We start from the raw sequence: 22,092 nt of genomic DNA, 5'->3' as shown, positions 1-22,092 counted from the left end.
CAACAAAAACAAAACAAAATCAAAAGAGGAAGATTCATTTGGGTGTACTGAGCAGAAAGAGAGGATAAATGCATACCTGTCTTTTGAAGAGATAATGAGAGAACATTCCATTAAGATTACATAAGTTATCAAATTACTCAAGGCAGACATGAATGAGTCTTTCAAATACTCATATTTAACCAATAAGTCTAAGTATCCACAAATGTTCTGTATGCAGTGACAGGAAAGATGGTCTGGTCTAGATTGGGTTGGAAATACAGAACACATCTCAAGGAAGCAGTTAAAAATCTACATTATGGTAATTGCTATTTAACTAAAGCACATGCAATTTTCTTTCAAAGCTGTCATTTAGTTTTTAAAAGCACTGTGTCTAAAAGTGCAAATCCAGTAGCTCACTAAATGTATGTATTTTTTTTAACCAGCAGCTCATTTTCTATAAAGCATGAAAATATTAAAAATAAAGCATACAGTCATGCTATTCTCAGTCACCACTACATTGTGCCATGTTTTATATACCTTTCATTGATTTCCTCAAACGACTTATGGGGGATTGAGAGAGAGAATGAGAGAAAGAGGGAGAGAGGGAGAGAGGGAGAGAGAGGGAGGGAGAGAGAGAGAGAGAAAGAGAGAGAGAGAGAGACTAATTAGCAAAAAAAAAAAAAAAAGAAAAACCAACCTAGACGGTTAAGATTATATATGTTCTAAACTCATGACTCCTCAGCTACCCCTAAGGCTGTTTCTCTTTGGGGGCTTCAGCTCAGGCAGCAAAGAAATTAGTGCTCAGAAGGGGTGGGGGCCGGGGAGTCTGGGATGGTGGCTTCAGTTTCCGGTTCTGCTCTGCTCTCTATCCTCAACCAGGCCAGAAACAAGTTGCTTATGCTCTGCTGCTTTATTCATTAAAAAATGCCTTAGCTTCCAGAATAGAATTCTCTGAAGCAAGAAAAATAACTTAAAATTGTTCAATGTGAGAGATACAGCAAAAATATAATCAGTAGTTATCTCTGGGTGATACCTTCTCTACGCTTTTCTGTATGTTACAAATTTTCTAAAATGGATATATATTATTCTTAGAATCAGGGAAAAAATGTTTTCTTTTTTGCAACTTATTCTAGAGAGAAGAAAACATTCTTATCAGACAAAGGTAAGGTTTTTAGGTAACACAAAGCACTTCATTAATGTTATACTTCACATAAGGTGCCTAGTTTTAAAATATTAAAGCCTCGCCTTAGTTAAGCATAAACAACAGAATGATTTTCATCCTCCTTTGAGGATGCCATGCCCACCTCACCCAAACTGCCCCTGAATGGAGGCATCCCTAAAGGCAAATCAAAAACCTAACATTGCCCCATCTTGCCTTGCTCTCTCTACAGACTTTATTTGAGGGCTAGGAGGACTGAGGGGCTTGGAAAGGGAGGTTACCACTTAACATAGAACAGTGTTTTCCTCTGGTTTGACAATTAGATTTGGAATTGCCCTCAGGGAAAACATCTCCATTACTCCTGGTTAATCCTGGCTTCCTGGAGATCCAGTATTCTAGGGACGGTTCTAGGGGATTAGAAAAGCAAAGAGCTGCTTCTGTGTGCCATCTGAGGAGCATCCAAGGGAATCTCTGTCCTCAAGGTACTTGTTTGATTTAAGGAATCTGGTCCCTAGGAAGACTCTTGTAAAAAAACCAACACGTCACCCGAGAGAGGTATCATATCACGTCATCCTTCTGCAAGCTGAATGTGAATGTTACTCTCCACTTGGTGAGGCTGAGTGAATGGTCCCTCTGAGAGGTCATTTCAGATTAGGGAGTGGAGTGGAAGGGACAGGCTCTGGAGATCAGGCCACTCAGAGGGAGCATGGTATGAATAAAGTTTTCAGGCTGCTCTCCCTCCCTCTTAGAAGGTGACCAATCCACTGTGACAGAATGGGCAGGTGATGCTGTGGCCTGGCTTCTCTGTATCCTTCAGCTGGATCTGGGTATTATGGCTTTAAGGATTTGCTGGGCCTTTAGTTGCTGCCAATAGCATGAGATATGCCCTAATGGTTTTTTGAAATCAGAATTATAGAAACTCTACGCAGAGATAGATGTGATCTTAGGGAATATTATAAGATGAATTTTTTAAGGAAGATTTGGGCCAGAGTGGGTTTAAGGTGACTTGGTGTGTTTTAAGTGGTGCTTACAGTCAGGAAAACGGTCTCGTCAAGCTCCTCGGCTTCCCTCACGATGGTCTCCAGGGTGTCCTTGGCAGTATCCATGCTCTGCAGAAAGTGGACCATCTGGTCGTGCAGGAACTCCATCTTCTTTTTTTTCACTTCTTCAAAGCTCTGGGCTTTCTCGTCATATTGTGCTAAAACCTTCTTCATCATTTCCTCATTCTGTTCTTCTAGCTTTTTCTCATTTTTACTACAGTTTTCCTAAAAAAAACCCCAACCAACCAAGAAAAAACAAGCAAAAAAACCCACTTCTTAATGAAACAAAAAGTGTGTGTGTTTAAGAGAAATACCTTTTAGAGAATTAACCTCTGGCATCCTAAAAGAACCACAGATTACATGCAGTCTAAATGCCCAGCCCACCAACTCCCTTTACCATAGCTAGCTTTGCAGTAAAATTCACTATAAGTTGACTATCAAGAAGGATTTCGTTAATGAAACACATGCACAAAAATTTGTACGGCAGTCTTGCCCACCCGCATTACCACATAAAATGTGAAAGTGTCATGATGATGAATGAAGATCCATGACCATCAGGTAGTAGAGAGGGTTTAATGCCATTTTCACACCTCACTAAAATCACAGAGCAAGGGAGGGAACAGCCAGGATAATGGACAGGGTGCTTCCTTCATAAGTGATCTGCAGGGAAGGGGCAGCTTCCCCCAGAGCAAGAGAAACTTTATTGCCCACATGGACAAACTTAGATGCTTAGCTGTCCTCAAGAGAGGACTAGTGATAAGGTGATCATATTATTTACTGTGTAAAAGGAACACTTTGGTGGGGCTGGGGAATGACACTAAAAATAATCAGCAGTTGTTAACTTATCTTCTACAGGAGTTAAACAGACTCTCACAAGCAAAGTAGGATATGGAGTCACCCTAGTGGTGGGGAAGCAGTCTAACAGCCTTCTGCAGGGGCCCGCTGCCAGTTGTGATTGATAAGTAAGGATGCCTGGGCTGTGTCTGTATGGATGGAGCATTGCTACCTGCTTCCTTCACTGCAGAGGGAGCAGAGGCCAGCAGGAACTCATCAGAGACAGCTGGTACCATGAGAGACATTCATCTGTCCTGGGCATGGAACACTGGGCAGTGCGTTAGAGCACCTCTACAGAGCTAACCCAGTGACAGGCAAGTCAGAACTCAGACCTGAATTCATATCTTGGCTCTCAACTTTCTATCAACTTACTATGACCATGGGTAATATACTTAACTCTTAAGTCTCAGTTTCTTATCTATAAAATGGGAACAATAAAACAATAGCTCCTATTTCATATGGTTATTGTGAGGATTAAATTGAATAAAATATGTAAATCATTTGCCCTATCACAGTAAATGCCCAATAAATGTGTATGTGTTTCCAAGGGCAAGTCATTTTTCCTTAATCAGAAAGTAGTCTCACTGATGACACACTGAGAGAAGACTTAAGGACTTTACTTTTAATGGAACAAAACCAACAATGGCAAACCACATATGCACACACAAACCCCAAGTCAGGTCCTTTTAGCTTAGAATCATTTACTTCTGATGCCATGAGCAAACCAGGTCAAAGTAAAAATGATAAGGTAACTTACCTCAATGGTATTAAAAAAGGATTCTATCTCACTAACAAAAGCCTCAATCCTCAAGGACTTTTCTTGTAAATCTTCTAGAAATTCTGCTAACTGAACCTGAAGAAAAGAATTAAGATATTCTTAGTATATGATATTTGAGAAAAGAACTTCAAGCAGTGAGTTCCAATTTCCTTATGAATTTAGTATGATTGGTAGAGATTCATTATACTATGTTCACTAGCAAATCAATCTTCAAATTTTCTTTGAGCTTCATTTAAGTTGACTATAGGATAATGTATGATAAGCAATTAGGAGACTTGTGTGTGAAAGCAATAGACAGTTTATTTTTTTATGCAAGAGAAAGGACTTCTTAGTAAGTTGTTAAGTTCAAAGCATACTTGTTTTAGTAAACTATGAATTTAATTCTTTCTCCTTAGTATGTCCTCGATTTTCATATATTGTCTTTCCTCTAAGAGAGCAGACTTTTTGCTGAACTGGTCCAACATATCTGAGTAGCCTCCTCATATTTGCACCAAAAGGTTTCAGGTGTGCCTGCAGCGCCTGACTCTCAAAAGGTGAAGAGTGTCACCAGGCCAGAAGTCTAGCATACCAAATGATGAAAACTATCTACTAAAGAGAACTTGAGGTTCTAATGACCCTTCAAGGGTTAAAAAAACTCAAGGAGTGACAGTCAACTAGAAAATGTCTGGGTGATGTGGGAAGATGGTAGCTATTACTTATAAATCTAGCTATAATCTATGCTGTGAAGCTTAACAAGTAACAGAATAAAAGAGCTTCCATCTGCCTGATTCTATCCACTAGCCACAGAATGAGAGAGAAATTACCTTGAGAGAAGTCCCTTGAGGATTTAGCCTCTGCTTCCCTCTACAGCCCCTGCCTCTTGTCCCCAAGTCTCCAGGCTCCTCTCACACAAGCCCCACCTTTCCTTGGACTCTCTCACCTATGTGCCTTTTCATTTGGCATTCTCCATCTCTAGACTGTCCTCCTTGCCCTTGTTTGCTGGAAGAAGTCCATCTAATTTAATCACCCAAGCTTCACCTTTTCGATATACCTTCCAGACCTTCTCCACCTTTTCATTCCCTCCCAAAAGGCTTGTTTCTCAGAACACTGTGCTCCCGCAATGCTATATTATTTTGGAGAACTATAAGTCCATCTTTTATTTTTGTTTTCATTCCCAATGATAAGTACAGTTCCTGACATGGAATGGGAGGTCAATTAATATTAAGAAAGAAGGAAGGGAGAGAATGAAGGGAGAAAATAAGTGACAGATAAAAGATAAGCCACCACATTGGGGATGGGATTGCGGGAGAAGCCAGGACCTGGATAATCTGCAGATGCAGCCATCAGTTCCAGAATAGTCACAACTGGCCCACTCACAAGATGCCAGAGAATTCTCAAGTGACAACTTTTAAAATTTATTTTTAATTTTCAAAAATTGCCAACCAACTCAATCTTCACAGTTGATTTAATGAAATGAAGCAAGCCTCTTTGGCTTAGTCAAATAGTTACCCACTTCTCTTCCTCATATTATGGAGATCTGGGGGGAGAAAAACCTTTAAAATGGTTTTAAAGGCAGAGACATCATATCTCCAAGCTTTTGAAATTTGTTTTAAATTAAGAGTATTTAGACAGCATTTTTTTTAATTTCTAAAACTCAGAGAGATAAACAAAACATAATTAAGAAGGCTGAAAAAAATCTAGTCTTTCTGCTGACAGTGCTCAGTAGTTATGTTAACAAAACCAAGTGTTATCAAAGAATAGAGCACATTTGACTGGTGCTAATACATCCTAATGCCTGAGATTTCATAAAAGAAATTGACTCATGCCCTACCTCCAAACTTTATCAGGTAAAGTCTGAACAAAATTTCACCCTGGAGGACGGTGGTCAAGATGGTGGAGTGGTAGGACCACGAGCTTGCCTCTCCTCGCGACTACAAAGAAACCACAACTGAATGCTAAACAACCATCGAGAAAAGACTGGAACCTAGCAAAAAAGATCTTCTGCAACTGGAAACATAAAGAGGGAATCATAGCAAGATGGCAGGAGGGCCATGCTCACGATATAATTGGGCCCCAAACCCCTCATGTGGGCAACCCACAAGCTGAAGATTTGTTAAGTCACAGAGGCCCTCCCATAGAAGTGAGAGCTCTAAGCTCCAAGTCAGGCTCCCCAGCTCAGGTCCCGACATTGGGAAGAGAAGGAGACTCCAGGATATCTGGTTTTGAAGGCCAGGAGGCTTGGCTCTGGGAGCCTCACAGGACTAGGGTAAACAGAAACTCCATTCACTTGAGAAGCGTACACGGAAACTCACGTGCACCAGGTCTAAAGACAGAGGCAGTGATTTCATAGGAACCTGGGCCAGACCTGCCTGCTGGATTTGGAGAGTCTCCTGGGGACGTAGAGGACTGCTGCGGCTCACTCAGGGGACATAAAAACTGGTGGTGGACATTCCAGGAGTGTTAATCTGCATGAGCTTTCCTGGAGGCTGACACTTTGATTGGATCACTAGCACCAAGACCTAGCCCCAACCGACAGCCTGTAGGGAAGCCTCAGGCCAAACAACATACAGGGTGGGTACAAAGCCACACCCATCATCAGACTTCCTAAGCCACAAAGACCTCTAGACACTGCCCTAACCACCACAGGTCCAGGACCAAGCTTCATCCAGCAGTGGGCAGGCACTGGCTCCTACTGCCAGGAAACCTGCATAAGCCTCTAGTCCAGCCTCATCCACCAGGGGCAGATACTAGAAATAAGAAAACAATAATCCCAAAGCTTGTGGAAGGAATCCACAAACATATAGAAAGATAGACAATATGAGGTGGCAAAGGAATATCTTCCAGGCCAAGGTACAAGATAAAATCCCAGAAGGAGAAATAAGTGATGATGAGATAGGTAATTTATTGAGAAAGAGTTTCAAGTAATGATGGCCAAGATGTTCAGAGAACTCAAGAGGAATATAGATGTACAGAGTGAAGTTTTTAGCAAAGAGTTGGAAAATACAAAGAATACCCAAACAGAGTTGAAGAATAAAATCACTGAGATGAACAATACACTAGAAGGAACCAAGAATAGACTAAATGAGGCAGAAGAACAGATCAGTGAGCTAGAAGACAGATTAGCAGAAATCACTACTTTAGAACAGAAAAAAGAATGAAAAGAAATGAGGCTAGTTTAAGAGAACTCTGGGACAACATGAAGTGCTCTAATATTTGCATTATAGGGGTCCCAGAAAGAGAAGAGCGGGAGAAAGGACCTGAGAAAACTTTTGGAGAAATAATAACTGAAAACTTGCCCAACTTGGTAAAGGAAACAGTCATCCAAGTCTTGGAAACACTGGGAGTACCACACAGAATCAACCCAAAGAGGAACACACCAAAGCACATTGTCATCTAATTGACAACAATTAAGGATAAGGAGAAAATATTAAAATTAGCAAGAGAACAGCAACGAATAACATACAAGGGAACTCCCATAAGGTTATCAGCTGATTTTTCAGCAGAAACCTTACAGGCCAGAAGGGAGTGGCTCGATATATTTAAAGTGATGAAAGGGGGAACTTACAACCAAGAATACTCTATCCAGCAAGGCTCTCATTCAGACTTGATGGAGCAATCAAAAGCTTCACAGATAAACAAAAGCTAAAAGATTTCAGCAACACCAAACCAGCTTTACAACAAATGTTAAAGGACCTTCTCTAGTCATCAAATCATATGAAAAGAGAACAAAAAGAAGAAAGAAAAAAAAAAGAGAGAGAGACCTACAGAAGATTGTTTTGGCTGTTCAGGGTCTTTTGTGGTTCCTTATAAATTTTGGAACTGTTTGTTCTAGTTCTGTGAGGAATGTCGTGAGTATTTTGATGGGGGTTGCATTGGCTCTGTGGATTTCTTTGGGTAGTGTGGCCATTTTGATAGTGTTGATTCTTCCAATCGAAGAGCACAAGAAATCTTTCCATTTCTCTGTGTCATTTCGGTTTTCAGAGTATAGGTAGCCTCCTTGGTTAAATTTATTTCTAGGTATTTTGTTGTTCTTGATGTAATGAAAATGTCTCTGCCAGTTATAAAATTCTGGTTTTTGAAGTGGAAAAAAAAGTGAATGAAGGGCTGCAAATGGTAAAATAGCCTTTTTTATGGTTGAGTTGTATTCCATTACATATACTGCATCTCCATTATCTATTCAACTACTGATGTGCACTTAGGATTCTTCTATATCTTGGCAATTATAAATAATGTTGCTGTTAATAGCAGGGTGTATGTATCTTTTTGAGTTAATTCTTATTTTGTGGTTGGCTTTATTCCTTTGATAACTATGTAAGTTTAAACAGCTAAAGCTCTAAACATTCTTAGAAGCAATGAACAGTACATATATGTAAATTTAAAAACACATGTGCAGTAAAAGAAAATTTATCAAGCCATGAAAGACATAGAAGAAACTTAAAAGACATATTACTAAATGAAAGAAGCCACTCTGAAAAGGCTACAAACCATACCTGTATGATTCCAACCAAATGACATTTTGGAAAAGGCACAGCTATAGAAACAATAAAAAGATCGTGGTTGCCAGGAGTTTGGGGAGAGGGTGGGAGGGAGGAATGAATAGATGGAGCACAAGGGATTTTTAGGGCAATGAAATTATTCTGTATGATACTGTAGTGGTGGCTACATGTCATTATGCATTTGTCAAAACCCATAGAATGTACAACATCAAGAGTGAACCCTATTGTAAACCATGGACTTTGGTTGATAATAATGTGCCCATGTTGGTTCATTGATTGTACCAAATATGCCACACTGATGAGGGATGCTGAGAATAGGGGAGGATATATATGTGAGTGGGGAGGGCTATGTGGGAACTCTGCATTTTCTGCTCAATTCTGTTGTGAACCTGAAACCACTCTAAAAGAATAAAGTCTATTAAAAAAAATTTTCACCCTGGAGAAACGGAACCAAGTTGAGAAGGATTACTTTTCTAGAAAAAAAAATTAAAAGCCAAGGTTCTAATAAGTTATCTTATTGAATCAAAATGAGCCTGACAATTAGTTAACAGTGACCTAACTGAATAATTATATTGAAAATTGCTACCATTAGGAAGGCACTGAGCAGAGTAACATGGATATACAGTCAAGAGTATGAGCTTTGGCATCAGGCAGATCTGGGTACCAATCCTAGTTCTGTTTTCTATGACCTTGGACTTAAACTCTCTGAGCCCATTTTGTAATCTGCAAATTGATGACCATGGCATGGTTGTTGTGAGGATTAAAAGATATCTTGAATATAAAGAATTTAACACCTTGCCTGGCCCATAGTAAGGGCTCAATTGTTATTACTGGCAATTTTAGATCATTCTGGCTACTGTATTGCCAAGAGACTGATGAGATAAGAGTTGGGGTCCTGGTTAGAAGGCCACTGAAAGGTAGATGAGAATCTTAAAGACTAAATGCTAGATTTCCAATAGTATCCCTGGGGAAGTGGAGTATTTATAATCACATACATAAGGATATATGTTAAAGGATGATATTGCAGATAACAGAAAATAAATTGTGTTTATGCTCAAATGCCTATGTTTTAATTTAAAATTACTTGCCTTTTTGGGACAATGTTAAGGGCCACTGACATAAGATAAGATACCTCAAAGGCAGTGCCCCTGTGTTATTTATTCTGGTATCCCCAGAATCTAGAAGAATACCTGGCACATAGTAGGCATCCAATAAGTGTTTGTCACACTGATCTTAACTAAGTAACTAGGGAAATATTCTTAGGGTTTTTTTTAAACTATTATATCTAAAGATGAATATATCAAATATTGGTCATTTTTAAAATTTAGAAAATGAGAAAACAAATTAAATGTCTATATATTATTATGCACTCACATGCTTTAAAATCTATTTACCTTTACAGCACTTATAGCTGTATCAAGTGTTGAAACCTCATGGTCTTTGTGGGTGCCAAACATCTTGTCAACGGCAGAAATTGGGCTTTTACAAGTGTAGCAATATGTGTCAATCTGGGACTTTTTCAGTTCCTTCTGGTCCTTCTCGATTACCAACTCTGACAATAACTGGTCTTGTTCTGTCATCTCTCTGCCCAACTCTCTCTGTTCAGCAGACATACTTTGTTCCACCTCACTCACAAATTCATTTTCACTGACATGTTCAAACGATTCCTTTCCTTGAGATAACACATCTTCAGGGGTGGATTCTGAATACAGGTCTTCTGATAAAGTAGCTTGAGTAACCACCTCGTAATTCAGGGATTCAGCAAATTCATACTCATCCTGAACAGGGCTATTGCGGAGCATGTCTTCTCTTGGCTCAGGTGGGACTATTACTGGAGGTTCTTCTTGCAGTGTTTCTTGAACACAAGTTGCACCAGATGCAAATTCTTCCTCTGGGAAGGACACTTGTACTGGGACATTCAGACTGACCTCTAGATTTGCATTTGCTGCTTCATTACTCTGACCACTAGTTTCATCTACTCTCTCTAGGACGTGATGGGTGTCTTCAAAGGGAATAGCATAGCTTATTTTCTGGGTAACCATCCTGACTTCCTCGGTGATGGGAGCTTTCCTCTGCATAGATACATTGTCAAGGGTCTCCATGTGGCCTACTGATTCTCTCTCCATGTGGCCTACTGATTCTCTCTCCCTGTACGCAGCTTTCTGATCCTCTTCTAGACTCTTCTTCCCCAAAGTCATTCCAAACCTCTCCCAAATTTCCCCTTCTGCAATTATTGGTTGCTGTGAATCATCCTTACCAACTGGTTTTTCTTCTAGACCTTGGCTTTGGTCCTTTTCAGTTACAGATATATCATGGAGGATGTCATCTCTGAGTACGTACTTCTCAAAATATATTCCTGTTTCATCATCAGTGTCAGAACTTCTGCTTGGGAATGATGCCTCAGAATTCACACTGTCACCTTCAGAAGCTGTCTCCCCTTCTTTCTTTTCCTCTCCAACTGCTTCTTCATACAGATCTTTGTATAAAAATGAAAGTGCAGGTGGCTCCTCCAGAAGTTCAGGATTAATGGCTTTAGCAGTGGTAGGAAATATCTGAGTTCGTGACAAAACTCCTTCTGCATCAAATAGAGGCATCCCAGGTGACTTGGAGTCTGTATCTCTGTTTATGGTCTTTGGAGCATCTCTGTCAGCTGATGTTTGAATAACCAGAGACTTTTGGGTCTCTGGGTCAGATAATTTGTTGTAGTCCTTTTCTAGTCCATAAAAACTTTCATCTAATTTCACCAAGTCATATTCATGATCTAGGGCACTTTCCTCTGAACGTTCTGGGAAAGAGGCAGTTTCTTCTGGAACTTCCTTTGACAGGTCTGCTTCAACATTTAATTTCCATGGAGCTTTCTGTTTTTCTGGGTCTGGGGAGATGTTATAATCAATCAATGTATACTTTTCAAAATAATCCTCTTCACTGGGAATTGTGGGCTGATTAAAGGCTAAATTACTAGTCTCTAAATCTGTGGCTATCTCCTCTTTTGTTGTATGAATTTCCTTTTGTTTGTTTTCTTTCAATGGTGTAACTTTTTTATCAGAATCTTCTAACATGCTCTTCAATGTTTTATGGAAATCAACCACCTCACTCTTGTCATGGAGGGATATAGGTTTAAATGAGGACTTCTCTTCCAAATATTCTAACTTATCTTGCATTTGTTCACTTTCTTCCTGATCAACTGAAGAAATAAATGCAGGAGCATGAATATTCAATATCTCACAACCTTCAGAAATGATACTGAAGGCACTCTTTTGATCTTCTGAAAGCCCAGCTGGCTTGCTAGTCATTGTAAACTTTTCATCTTTTACATATGTGTCTTCAGGCTCCTTGGAAACCATCTTATCAGTGCTGATTGTTGATGCATTAGTTATAAATTGAGCATAGTTGCTGCTTGCTGGAGAGTGTGGTTCATTTACATGGGCATCTTCCACAGCCTCCAAGTGGTGCTTTGAAACAAGAACAGATTGTTCAGACATTTCAGATGTTTGATCTTTAGATGTTTGAGTAGTATGGACTGTATGCCTATCTGGAGTCAGTTCTGACCATGGTATTTCTTGTTTTTTCACTGTACTAATTTCTGGAGACACTCCTGAAACAAGTGTTTGTGGTTTCACAGATGACAGCAAGTACAGTGGTGTTTCTAAGCTCTTTGTTTCACTAAAAGGCCGATCTAAAGTCTTTTGAGAGTCTTCAGATGGAGATCCTTTTTTCACACTTTCTTTTGTGGTATCTACTGAAGAACCTTGTGGCATATCTGACACTGTGACCTGTCCCTTTTCTTCATTGTGTCTCACCACATCCCTGCTTGACTTTTCCAATGCCAGATTCTCTTCCTTGGGTAAAGAGTGATCATCTGTTTCATCACAAGGAAGCTCCACTGGAAGGAAAGTCTTGGTCTTCTCCACTGAAACTTTACGTTCTTCTAATGGATGTGATTGGGTTCCTACTGCCTTTATTTCCCTTATTTCTGGGTAAGCCTCTGGGAGCATGCCTTCTGATTTTTCAGTAACTGCTGTAGTCTTAACTAATGAAAATGGTCGAGTTTCACCCAAAGAAAGACTGAAAGAGATATCTGATTCTTCAGGCACATGCCCAGCTATATTCACAGAATGAGGCTGAATTTCCTGCTGTTTCTTTCCTTCCAAAAGTACATGTGACTGCTTTTCTTTTTCTTCTTCTTTCTCCTCCTCAGTAATCTTGTATCTTTCTTTGTGGTCTTCATTTTGATAGACCTCCTGAAGCACAGCAGGAGCTTTTGATTCTTCCAATTGAACAGGGCTAGATCCACGTGTAACGTGAGCCTTCTCTATTTCATTATTATCTCTAAGCTCTAATGGGGCTACAGTTTCTCGTTTTTCTGCCAGCATCTTCTTTTCTGCCAAGGTATGTGATCTGGTTTCCAAGTTATCTTTCTCCTCAGTTGGGCTAACAGACCTGAGTTTTATTTCCTCTTCAGACATTTTCAAAGAAGTAGGTCTTGGTAGTCTGTCTTCACCAAGATCAATTAAACTGCCTTTAGATTCTTCTACTGGCAAAATTATTGGCTCTGGCCTCTCTGATGCCTTCATGATATTTTGACTTGCAAAGCTAGATGAAGCTGATTTTGGCTGTTGTGGCACCTTGTCTACTGCATCAAATGAAGAGAGTGATTTTTCTTTTTGATCACTTCTTGGCTCTTTCTTAAAAATAGAAATATTCCACTTAGATGGAGGGGAGATTTCTGGCTTCTGGGCTCTCTTACTATCAGTGACATGAAGAGGAACAGCATTTCTGGCTTCTTCCATAATGGATTTCTCAGCCATCGGAGAATAAGATGGAATTCCAAGATGTCCCTCACCATCAGTGGAAGTAACTACTGAGTTTAGGTCCATTTCCTCTGGGTAGTCTAGGACTTCTTCCTTCCCATAAGATTTAACTAAAGTACCCCTGGATTCTTCAGCAGTTTTAGGTTTGGCCTCTGGTACTAGCTGATCAGCTGGTTTCTCAGTTGCATGAACGTCAGCTGGAACTGTATCTCTTGGCTTGATCACAGTCACTGCTTTTTCTACAGGCGGACTTGGCTGAGCTTCCACATCTTCTTTTTCAGCAACTTTGTTATCTGGAGTGCTTGATCGAGAAAACAAACTGGACACCCACGATGTGAAAGCTGAAATTCCCTTCTTTCCCTTTTCCTCAGAAAGGCCTGGCTCCCCTGCCTTCTGCTGCTTGGGCAGCTTTTGTGTCACCTCAGGTGACTCTGGGGGTTGAGCAGCTTCATCTTGGGTTGAGGAGAGGGGTTTTATTTGTGTGGGCACCTGCACTTCAGCTGCTGGTTTCCCTCCCTCATTAGCATCATCTACAACCTTGGACTGAACCACTTTTGGTTCTTCTAATGGCTTCTCCACAGATAAAGGAGATGGACTCCTGTGTGCCTCTTTTTCATTGCCCAATGCAGGTTCTGCACCTTCTGCCAGGAAATGGGCTGCTTTGGCAAGAGAGGGAATCGTTTCTGATTTGACCTGTTCCATTGATGGACCAGACACTGGTTTCTGGAGGATTCTTTCAGGTGGCTGTTTCATTTCTTCCAGGCTGTCTTCTTTGCAAGGCCTGGAAAATTCTGTGTTTGCTTTCTCTGATAAAATTTCATTCCCCACAGAAGAAAGGATCTGCTTCCCCTCTGCTTCATTTCCCTCCACATTTCCGGCTGGAACTAAAGATTTTGCTGTGGGGGCCAGCTTTATGTCTTCAGAAGAATACATTTTAGTTGATAAGGTCTCTACATTATCACTGGAGCTATTGAGAGTAGACACTGGTTCTTCCAACGATAGAGGAGAGTCTTTCGCAGAATGTGGCAGAACGTGCTTTCTGATTTCAGTTGCATGGCCTTTATCCAAAAGAGCAGCCTTGAGCTGCTCTGTCACCAGATCACTGCTGCCAGAGGAACCCAGCTCTGCAGGTCCTTGGGCTATTTCTTCATGATGACTTACCAAATCTCTTTCTGGCTTTTTTAGCATCCAGTTTTCATCCTCTGGAGAAATAAGGTCCTTTTTCATGTGTGTTTCTTTAATATCTGTAGGCTCAGTTGTCATAAATGATTTTGATTCTTCCAATGGCAAATTTTCATTCTTAAATGAAAATTGTTTCATACCCAGATCTTGTTTATCTGCAAAAGACCTGGCTACATCAGGTAATTTAACAGCTTGATCTGAATGAAGTGTTTTTTCAGGCTTCTCTTGTTCCACAAGGAGGTCAGAAGAAGTGATCTCTGATGGTTCTGTTGTGCTCTGGGGTACATGAAGTGATTTTGGTTGGTCAGTTTCTTCATTTGGTTTAGTTACAGTATCTCCTGTCACTTGTGCCTTCAAATTTCCTGTTGGCAGTAATGGGCTTATTTCTTCTTGTTTTTCCCCCTTTTTAAAGTCAGCTGAGTGGCTCAACTCCTCTGATAGTCCTTTTAAAGAAAAAGTATATGACTGAAGTTCTTCTGGGTTGTCTCCTTCAACTAGAGAGGAAAATAATTCTTTTGACCCTAAGCTGACTACCTTAGGAGAGAAAGATTTAACTTCTTGAATGTGAGGTTCTTTACTAAGGCATGATGGAACCTCTAAAATTTCAGGCACTGTAGTTGTCACGTGAAGTTCCCTGTTTTCTTCTTCACCTTCTCCTCTGCTCCTAAGCTCAGCTAGGCCCTTTTCTAAGACAGAATCCACTGTTTCAGTTATGGGAGGTTTTATTTGTTTTGTATCTACAGATCCCCTTTCCCTACCACTAGTGAATTCTGAGCCAGTATTTGGTAATTCTAATACTTGATGTAGCTTGTCTTCCTTCTCAGTTTCCAAAGAGAGAACTGTCAGAGCAAGATCTTGTTTTTCTGATAGGAAATCTTCTTGAACTATGGAAGATGTCTCTCTTGCCTGTTTGTTCTTATCATCACTGAGGGTTGGTAATGCTGGAACTAAAGCTTCTGATGCTAAATGTTCCAGCTCAGGAGAAGAACTTGCCATGTCCTCATTTTTGCCTTTTGGAACTATACATTTGGGTTCAGGTGACACGTTCTCTGAGGAAGTAAGTTCAGTTTCTCTTTTCTTTATCTCACCACCTAGGTTGAGTGAAAGCACGTGTTCAGGTCTTGACACCTCTGAGGGAGACACAGACCTTTTTTCCTGTGATAAATCCAAACATTCAGAGTCGAGGACTGTAGAAAATGAAAGGCCTTGTTCATTTTCCACCCTTGCTTCCTTAGATACATCTGAGTGCTGAGAAGACACTGTTTTGGTTATTGGCAACTCAGGTTTAACTTCTTCAGCTTCTACCTTTGACAAAGTAGAATGCTCTGACATGGAACATATGTTTTGAGGTAAATCAAATTTAATTTCTTTCTCTACTTCTGACCAAGCCAGACGTTTGGAGGCAGCAGTTTCAGTGGGAGAAGAACTAGCTTTAATTGCTATCTTTCCTTCTTCTTTAAGAAATGAATCCTCATCTGTGGATATTACCAGTGGTGGCAAGCCACTTCCTAATTCACTCTTTCCTACTTTTGCTAAGACTGGATGTTCAGTAGGGGTGGTAAGAGATAAGTCTGTTGGGATTTCTTCTTTTGATAATTTGGGTAAGCTTGAATCATGCTTAGTTACAGATGTTGTGGTTATTGAAGAACTGAGTTCAATTTCTTTCTTTATTTCTTCTGACAAAGCTGGAAACTCTGTTATGGGGGGTCCATGCTTAACTTCCTTTTCCACTCCTGGTGAAGCTGAATGTAGTACACTAGGTGTACCAGTTATTTTAGAATCATGTTTCACTTCCGTTTTCACTGCTGACAAAATCTCAGGTCCAGATAAAAGTGTTTCTTTTAAAGCCGAATATGGTTTTATTACTTCAGCCTCATTCTCTGACATTCTCTGCTCTAGTTCAGATGCCACAGTTGGAGCTAAGTTGGGTTTGACAGTCTTCTTTGGCTCATCTACCAAGTCAGGCAGAACTGAATATTTCATCCCAGACTCTAGAACATTTGGAGGCCAAGGCTCCATTTCTTGATCCCGTGATACATGTGCTGTAGCTTCTTGAGAATCCGGCACAATTTCTTCCTTACTTTTAATGTTTAATAAAGCCATCTGTTCATTGGCAGCTTTTAGAGTGAGTGATGCTTTGGGTTCTTGTTCTTTCTTAATTGTGTGATCTGAATCAGGTGAAACTGAACACTGAGATGCAGGCAAAAGTGGTTTGATTTCTTCCTTTCTCACAGATGATTGTTCAGGTGAAGAAACAGGTGTTGCAGCTACTGATGAACTAGTCTTAATTTCCCCTTTCTCTGATTCACTGTTTAAATATGACAGAATCAAGTCTTCAGACTCAGGTTCTACATATTCTCGAGTTCTCTGCTTCTGTGACAAAATGAGATATTCAGATACAGATGTTGAGATTGTTTGAGCGTCTGGCTTAATTTCTGCTTTCTCTGATTCATTTGTTGAAGGTAGCCAACTCAAATCTTCAGGTGAAGACATCAAAGGAGAAGGTTCAGCTCTCTGCTCCTGTGATGAACTTAGATACTCAGGTACAGGTGTAGAAGCTGTTAATGGAATTTCTTCCTCATCTGCTTCTGAGAAGCCGGAATATCCTGAAGCAGACATTGCAGTTAACAATGAATCAGGCTCAATTTCATTTTTGTTTGTTTCTTGGATCCTGTATGGTGGGATTGAAGCTTGTGATGCTGAGTCTGGAGAAAAAAGTTCAGCTTCTTCAGTGTCTTCATCTGACAAAATAGTGTGTTCAGATGGTGATGTTAAACATATTGGAGAGTCACACTCAAATTCTCTTTTCTCTGTTTCCTGAGTTGCATAGGGTGGAAATGAGAATTCTGACACAAAAGCAGAGTCTGGAGAAAAAGGTCCAATGTCTTCTTGCTCTTCTTCTGAGAAATTCATGGGTGAGGAGGCGCCTTCTAGATTTAAAGGGGATCTGCAGACAATTTCTTCCTCCTGTGATTCTGGTGTTGCATATGGTGGTACTGAAAATTCAGAAGCAGTGATGGAAGAGGGTGTGTACCGCTCCATTTCTACTGTGTCTTCTTCTGACAGGACCACATGTTCAGATGGGGTGGCTGAAAGTGGTGGGGCCTGGCATTCAGAAGTCACCTCAGCTGGGTATGGTGGGAGAGAGTGTTCAGATACAGGGGCCACTTCTGGGAAATACAATCCAGTGTCTTCCTTCTCTTCTTCTGACAGAATCTTGTGCTCAGAAACGCCTTTTGATTTTAATGCAGAGACATCATCAATTAGTTTCGTTGGTGATTCCTGGGTTACATTTGGTGGAACTCCATATTGGGAGGTCAGTGTTGATTCTGGTGTGAAATTCTCATTCCCTAGGTTCTCTTCTTCTGACAGGACCGCGTGTTCAGATGGGGTGGCTGGAAGTGGTGGGGCCTGGCATTCAGAAGTCACCTCAGCTGGGTATGGTGGGAGAGAGTATTCAGATACAGGGGCCACTTCTGGGAAATACAATCCAGTGTCTTCCTTCTCTTCTTCTGACAGAATCTTGTGCTCAGAAACGCCTTTTGATTTTAATGCAGAGACGTCATCAGTTAGTTTCGTTGGAGATTCCTGGGTTACATTTGGTGGAACTGCGTATTGGGAGGTCAGTGTTGATGCTGGTGTGAAATTCTCATTCCCTAGGTTCTCTTCTTCTGACAGGACCGCGTGTTCAGATGGGGTGGCTGGAAGTGGTGGGGCCTGGCATTCAGAAGTCACCTCAGCTGGGTATGGTGGGAGAGAGTGTTCAGATACAGGGGCCTCACCTGGGGAATATGGTCCAGTGTCTTCCTTCTCTTCTTCTGGCAGAATCATGGGCTCAGAAACAATTTCTGATTTTACTGGGGTCTTATGGTCAGTTTTCTTCAGTGACTCTTTTGTTGCCTGTGATGAAATTGAAAATTCAGCAGCAGATGTGGAATCCAGTGTGTCACGCCCACTTTCTGAGGCCTCTTCTCCGGATAGGACTGTGTGTTCCGATGTAACTGTTGAAAACAGGGGGGACTGGCATTCAGGAGTCATCTCAGTTGTGGATGGTGAGAAAGAGTGTTCAGATACAGAGGCTGAAGCTGGGGAATAAGGCTCAAGTTCATCATTCTCTTCAGATAAAACTGCATGTTCAGATAGAGCTTTTACATTGGATGGAGAAACTGACTCAACCTCCTGCTTCTCTAGTTCATAGTTCAAATCCTGTGGAACTGAATACTCTGATACAAAAGCAGAATCAGTAGAGACAGACTCATTTTCCTCCCTTTCTTCTTCAGACAAAGCAACATGTTCAGGGTTTGATGTTGTCAGTAATGGTAGAATGGTCTCCTCTTCCTGCTCCACTTCAGGGGCCAAGCGTGGTAGGAAGGGCTCCTCAGAAGCTGATGGACTTTCTGGGTAATCAAGTTCTATGATCTCTTCTTCCACTAAATTAGAATCTTCAGGTTCAGGGGTAGCAGCCATTGGTAGAGATGTTTCTGTGTCTTCTTTCTCTGGTTCCTCTAACATTAGAGGTTCAGAAAGAGAAATGGATGGCTCTGGCACGTTTTCTTCCTTCTCTCCTTTGACGCTGAGATGAGGAAGGGTCAGCTCTTCAGAGACTGGTTCTGCCCTTTCTAGTGAAGTCACATCCAGCTCTTCTCTCTCTGGGGCAAAATCTTCCTGGATAGATGCTGCCAGACCTGGTGTACCTGTTTCCAGAGAATCCTTCTCTGCCTCCAGTGAAATGGAATGGTCAGCAGAAAACACAGCTTCCTTCTTTACTTCATCCACTAAAGACGGTGAGACTGAAGAGTCATACTCTGCAGTTGTAGTCTCTTGTGTATTGGCCTCAGATTCTTCCTTTGCTGTTTCCAGGAACGCAGCTGCAGATGTATCTGGTGTTGAAGAGAAAGGCTCCATTTCTCGGGGTTTTGCTTCATCAGTTGGCGGTTGCGGCACTGACTGTGGAGGGCTGAGCTGTGTTTCTTGTTCCACTGTGTCATTACTTGTATAGGACGAAGGTGTGTGCTTGGTGGCAGATGCAGCCCTTAGAGGAGAATCAATGTAAGTTTTCTTTTGATCTTCACGACTGAAGAAGGAGGTCAGGGACTTTGATCCTTCAGAGAGTGCACCTCTCCAGGGTGATGCAAGCTCTTTTACTTTATCAACTTCTATGCTTTTGACTACTAATTTGCCTGTTTTGGAAACTACATTAGAATCACGATTGCCCACATCTGGCTCTAGACTAATGGATGCATCTTTCCCCTTCCTATAATGTATTTCTTTGATAACATAACCCTTTGGCAATGTCCCATAAAATTGTAGAGGAATTAATTCTTCTTTAACCGAATTAAACATCTTGATTTTATATTGTACTGTTCCTATGTATACGGGCCTTAACACTAATGGCTTGTACTCTTTGTATATTGCCCCCGTAATAGGAGCTGTATTTGAGGCGGTCTTCTTTTTTCTCATTGTTTCATAAATGCCAGTAGATGACTTTTCTTTTTGGGTGTTTAGCACCTTGCTTTCTGAAATTAAAGGATTACTTTTTTTGTTTGCTGGGATATCTTGGGAGTCAAAAGAGCCTCTTTTCTTGTTGCCTTTCCGACGTAACAATGGAGAGCCATGCTTTGACTTAGGCTTTCTTTTCCGAACCCTTTTAACTCCATCCACAATAAAGGAAACACTCCCTGGAGGGGAATTCACGGTTGACCCTTCCAGACTACACACACCAGAAGTCTGACTTTCTTCCGAGGCCCAAGGAGTGGAAGACCTACTTGAATTGGTCTCCCAGGTTATTCCACTATCTTCACGTTGAACTGTTACCATGGAAAAGGAGGGGTCAGATATGATACACTTCTGCTTGGTCTTGCCCTCTTCATCCTGGTCTGATAACCTGTAGTAAATAACAACACGATTAATAAGTATATGTGTATGAATAATAAAAACATTATATTAATTACATATTATAACAATAAGTAAATATCCTATTTTTACAAGGTAAAGGATTAACATGATATTAAAATATACAGATAAATTGGGCCATCCATATCAAAAATAGGGAACTATACAAAATAAAGTTTAAAAATTGAAGTTAGGATACCAAATACAGTAACACACCCCAGGCTGGAATGAATCAATATCCTGAAAAGTTAATAAAAAGGGCTGAAGTTCATAACCTTTCCCTATCAGGCTTGCCCCCCAGACCCCCATGGCTCACCCAGTCACTCAGGGCCACTGTCTAGTCACTAGGACCTTCCTAATGGCTCTTGTACCTGTGCCATCTCTGTAACTACTATCACCATCCTGACCTACCTTTTTATCACATCGCCCTAGATCATTTCATTAGCTTCTTAACAGGTTAGCTGGTATCATGTTTACCTCCTATTCTCTCCCACCCTCAATCCATCCTGCTTATCTTTCCAGATCAGCTTTACTAAAAAATTTTATCATGCCACCTCCTGCTCAAAAATGTCAGGAAATTCCTCATACCTGTAGAAAAATAAGTTCAAAATACGTAACTCTCTGATCCCTAGCTGATCTTATTTCCAAGTACCACTTCTACTCTACCCTCACATGGTACATTTCTAATTTAACTACATAATTCACTGTCTAGTCAACATATCATGGGAACTCTGTGCCAGGGCCATGAAGGAAAAATAATGAATACAGAGATTTCACAAAAAACATCAGCCTGCTGTGTCTGTAGTTTCCTCATCTGTAAACCAGGGATCATAATAGAACCTACCTCCTGGGGTTGCTGTGAGGATTAAATTAGTTAACACACATGAAGTGCTTAGAAAAGGTGCCTGGCATGTGGTCACCTCACCATAAACATTATCTGTAATCAGGCCTTCTGTATGATCATTGAACTAGAGATCAAAGGAGCCTGTGCATGGTCATTTTCAACTGCTAGAGGGGTTTGGAAAGGTGGTCTCCTTGGACTGCTCTCATATCCCCTCAAGCAATGGCTGGCTTTGGCTGTCCCTTTCAATTGCCATTGGGCCTCTGTCTCAGACTCCAAGCATTCTTCTCCAGAATTTCCTTACACTTTCTCCTCCCCTGCACTCATGCTGTTCCTCCATTTACAGTTCTTATCCCCCACCTTAATCTACTCTTTCTTTATTTTTAAATTCTATGTACTCTTCAAGGCTTGTTTAAAAACCTCCACTGTTACCATTCCTGACCAATTCAGCAGTCATATTTGCTATGAAGTTTAAGATTGAGGTAAGTACAACACTGGCTTATATACTTTTCTACAATATTAAAAATAAAAACAAAAAACTCTCTGCTAAAAAACCACTAAGCGTAAGTATTAAATTAAGGTACTTTTTAAAAAAACATACATAGTTAGAAGTTAGCTTCCTTACCAATAGTTTATTTTATTTATTTATTTATTTATTTATTTATTTATTTATTTATTTATTTATTTATTTAGTCATCAGTCACTGATTATATTAGTGGCTCTTAATTCTGGACATACATTTTAGAATCACCTATAGGGAATTTTTTTTAAAATACTGATGCCACCCTCTACCCTTTTTCACAGACTCTGGTTTAATTGTACTAGGGTAGGAAGTTTTAAAAGTTTCCAGCTGACTCCAATATGCAACCAGACTTGGAAATCACTGGCCTAGACAATCCTAGCTATGAAACTTAACTAGTACATGCCTTTCTTGCTTATTCTGAACACTTCTTAGTTTAATAGGTTAGGCTGAGAGCCAAGACCATAAATCCTTGAAGGTACATGCTACTCCCCTTTCTTAAACTTCAGAGTTTCCCCAGCAGTCGGCTGTAGAGGGGTTATGGACGGCTGAGATCCTGATCTCTTCAGCTCTCTCCCACA

The 22,092-nt window shown here is 40.6% G+C and overlaps 1 protein-coding gene across 2 annotated transcripts in view; it reads right to left on the bottom strand.

The window, feature by feature from the left end:
• The window catches only part of CMYA5 (cardiomyopathy associated 5), an 85,661-nt gene that overhangs the window by 34,524 nt on the left and 29,045 nt on the right, over window positions 1-22,092 (bottom strand). The window contains exons 2-5 of one of the 2 annotated variants that reach the window (XM_031447265.2): window positions 9,660-20,142; window positions 3,770-3,865; window positions 2,170-2,403; window positions 517-539 (exon numbers count right to left, since the gene is read on the bottom strand). In XM_031447265.2, the coding sequence (XP_031303125.2) occupies window positions 517-539; window positions 2,170-2,403; window positions 3,770-3,865; window positions 9,660-20,142 (10,836 nt within the window). The remainder of the gene's footprint in view (window positions 1-516; window positions 540-2,169; window positions 2,404-3,769; window positions 3,866-9,659; window positions 20,143-22,092) is intronic. The other variant, XR_004135313.2, reaches the window with a different exon arrangement.

Source organism: Camelus dromedarius, chromosome 3 (assembly GCF_036321535.1).
Source record: "Camelus dromedarius isolate mCamDro1 chromosome 3, mCamDro1.pat, whole genome shotgun sequence".
Taxonomy (NCBI): Eukaryota; Metazoa; Chordata; class Mammalia; order Artiodactyla; family Camelidae; genus Camelus; species Camelus dromedarius.
This window is presented reverse-complemented; position numbering and strand designations above follow the sequence as displayed.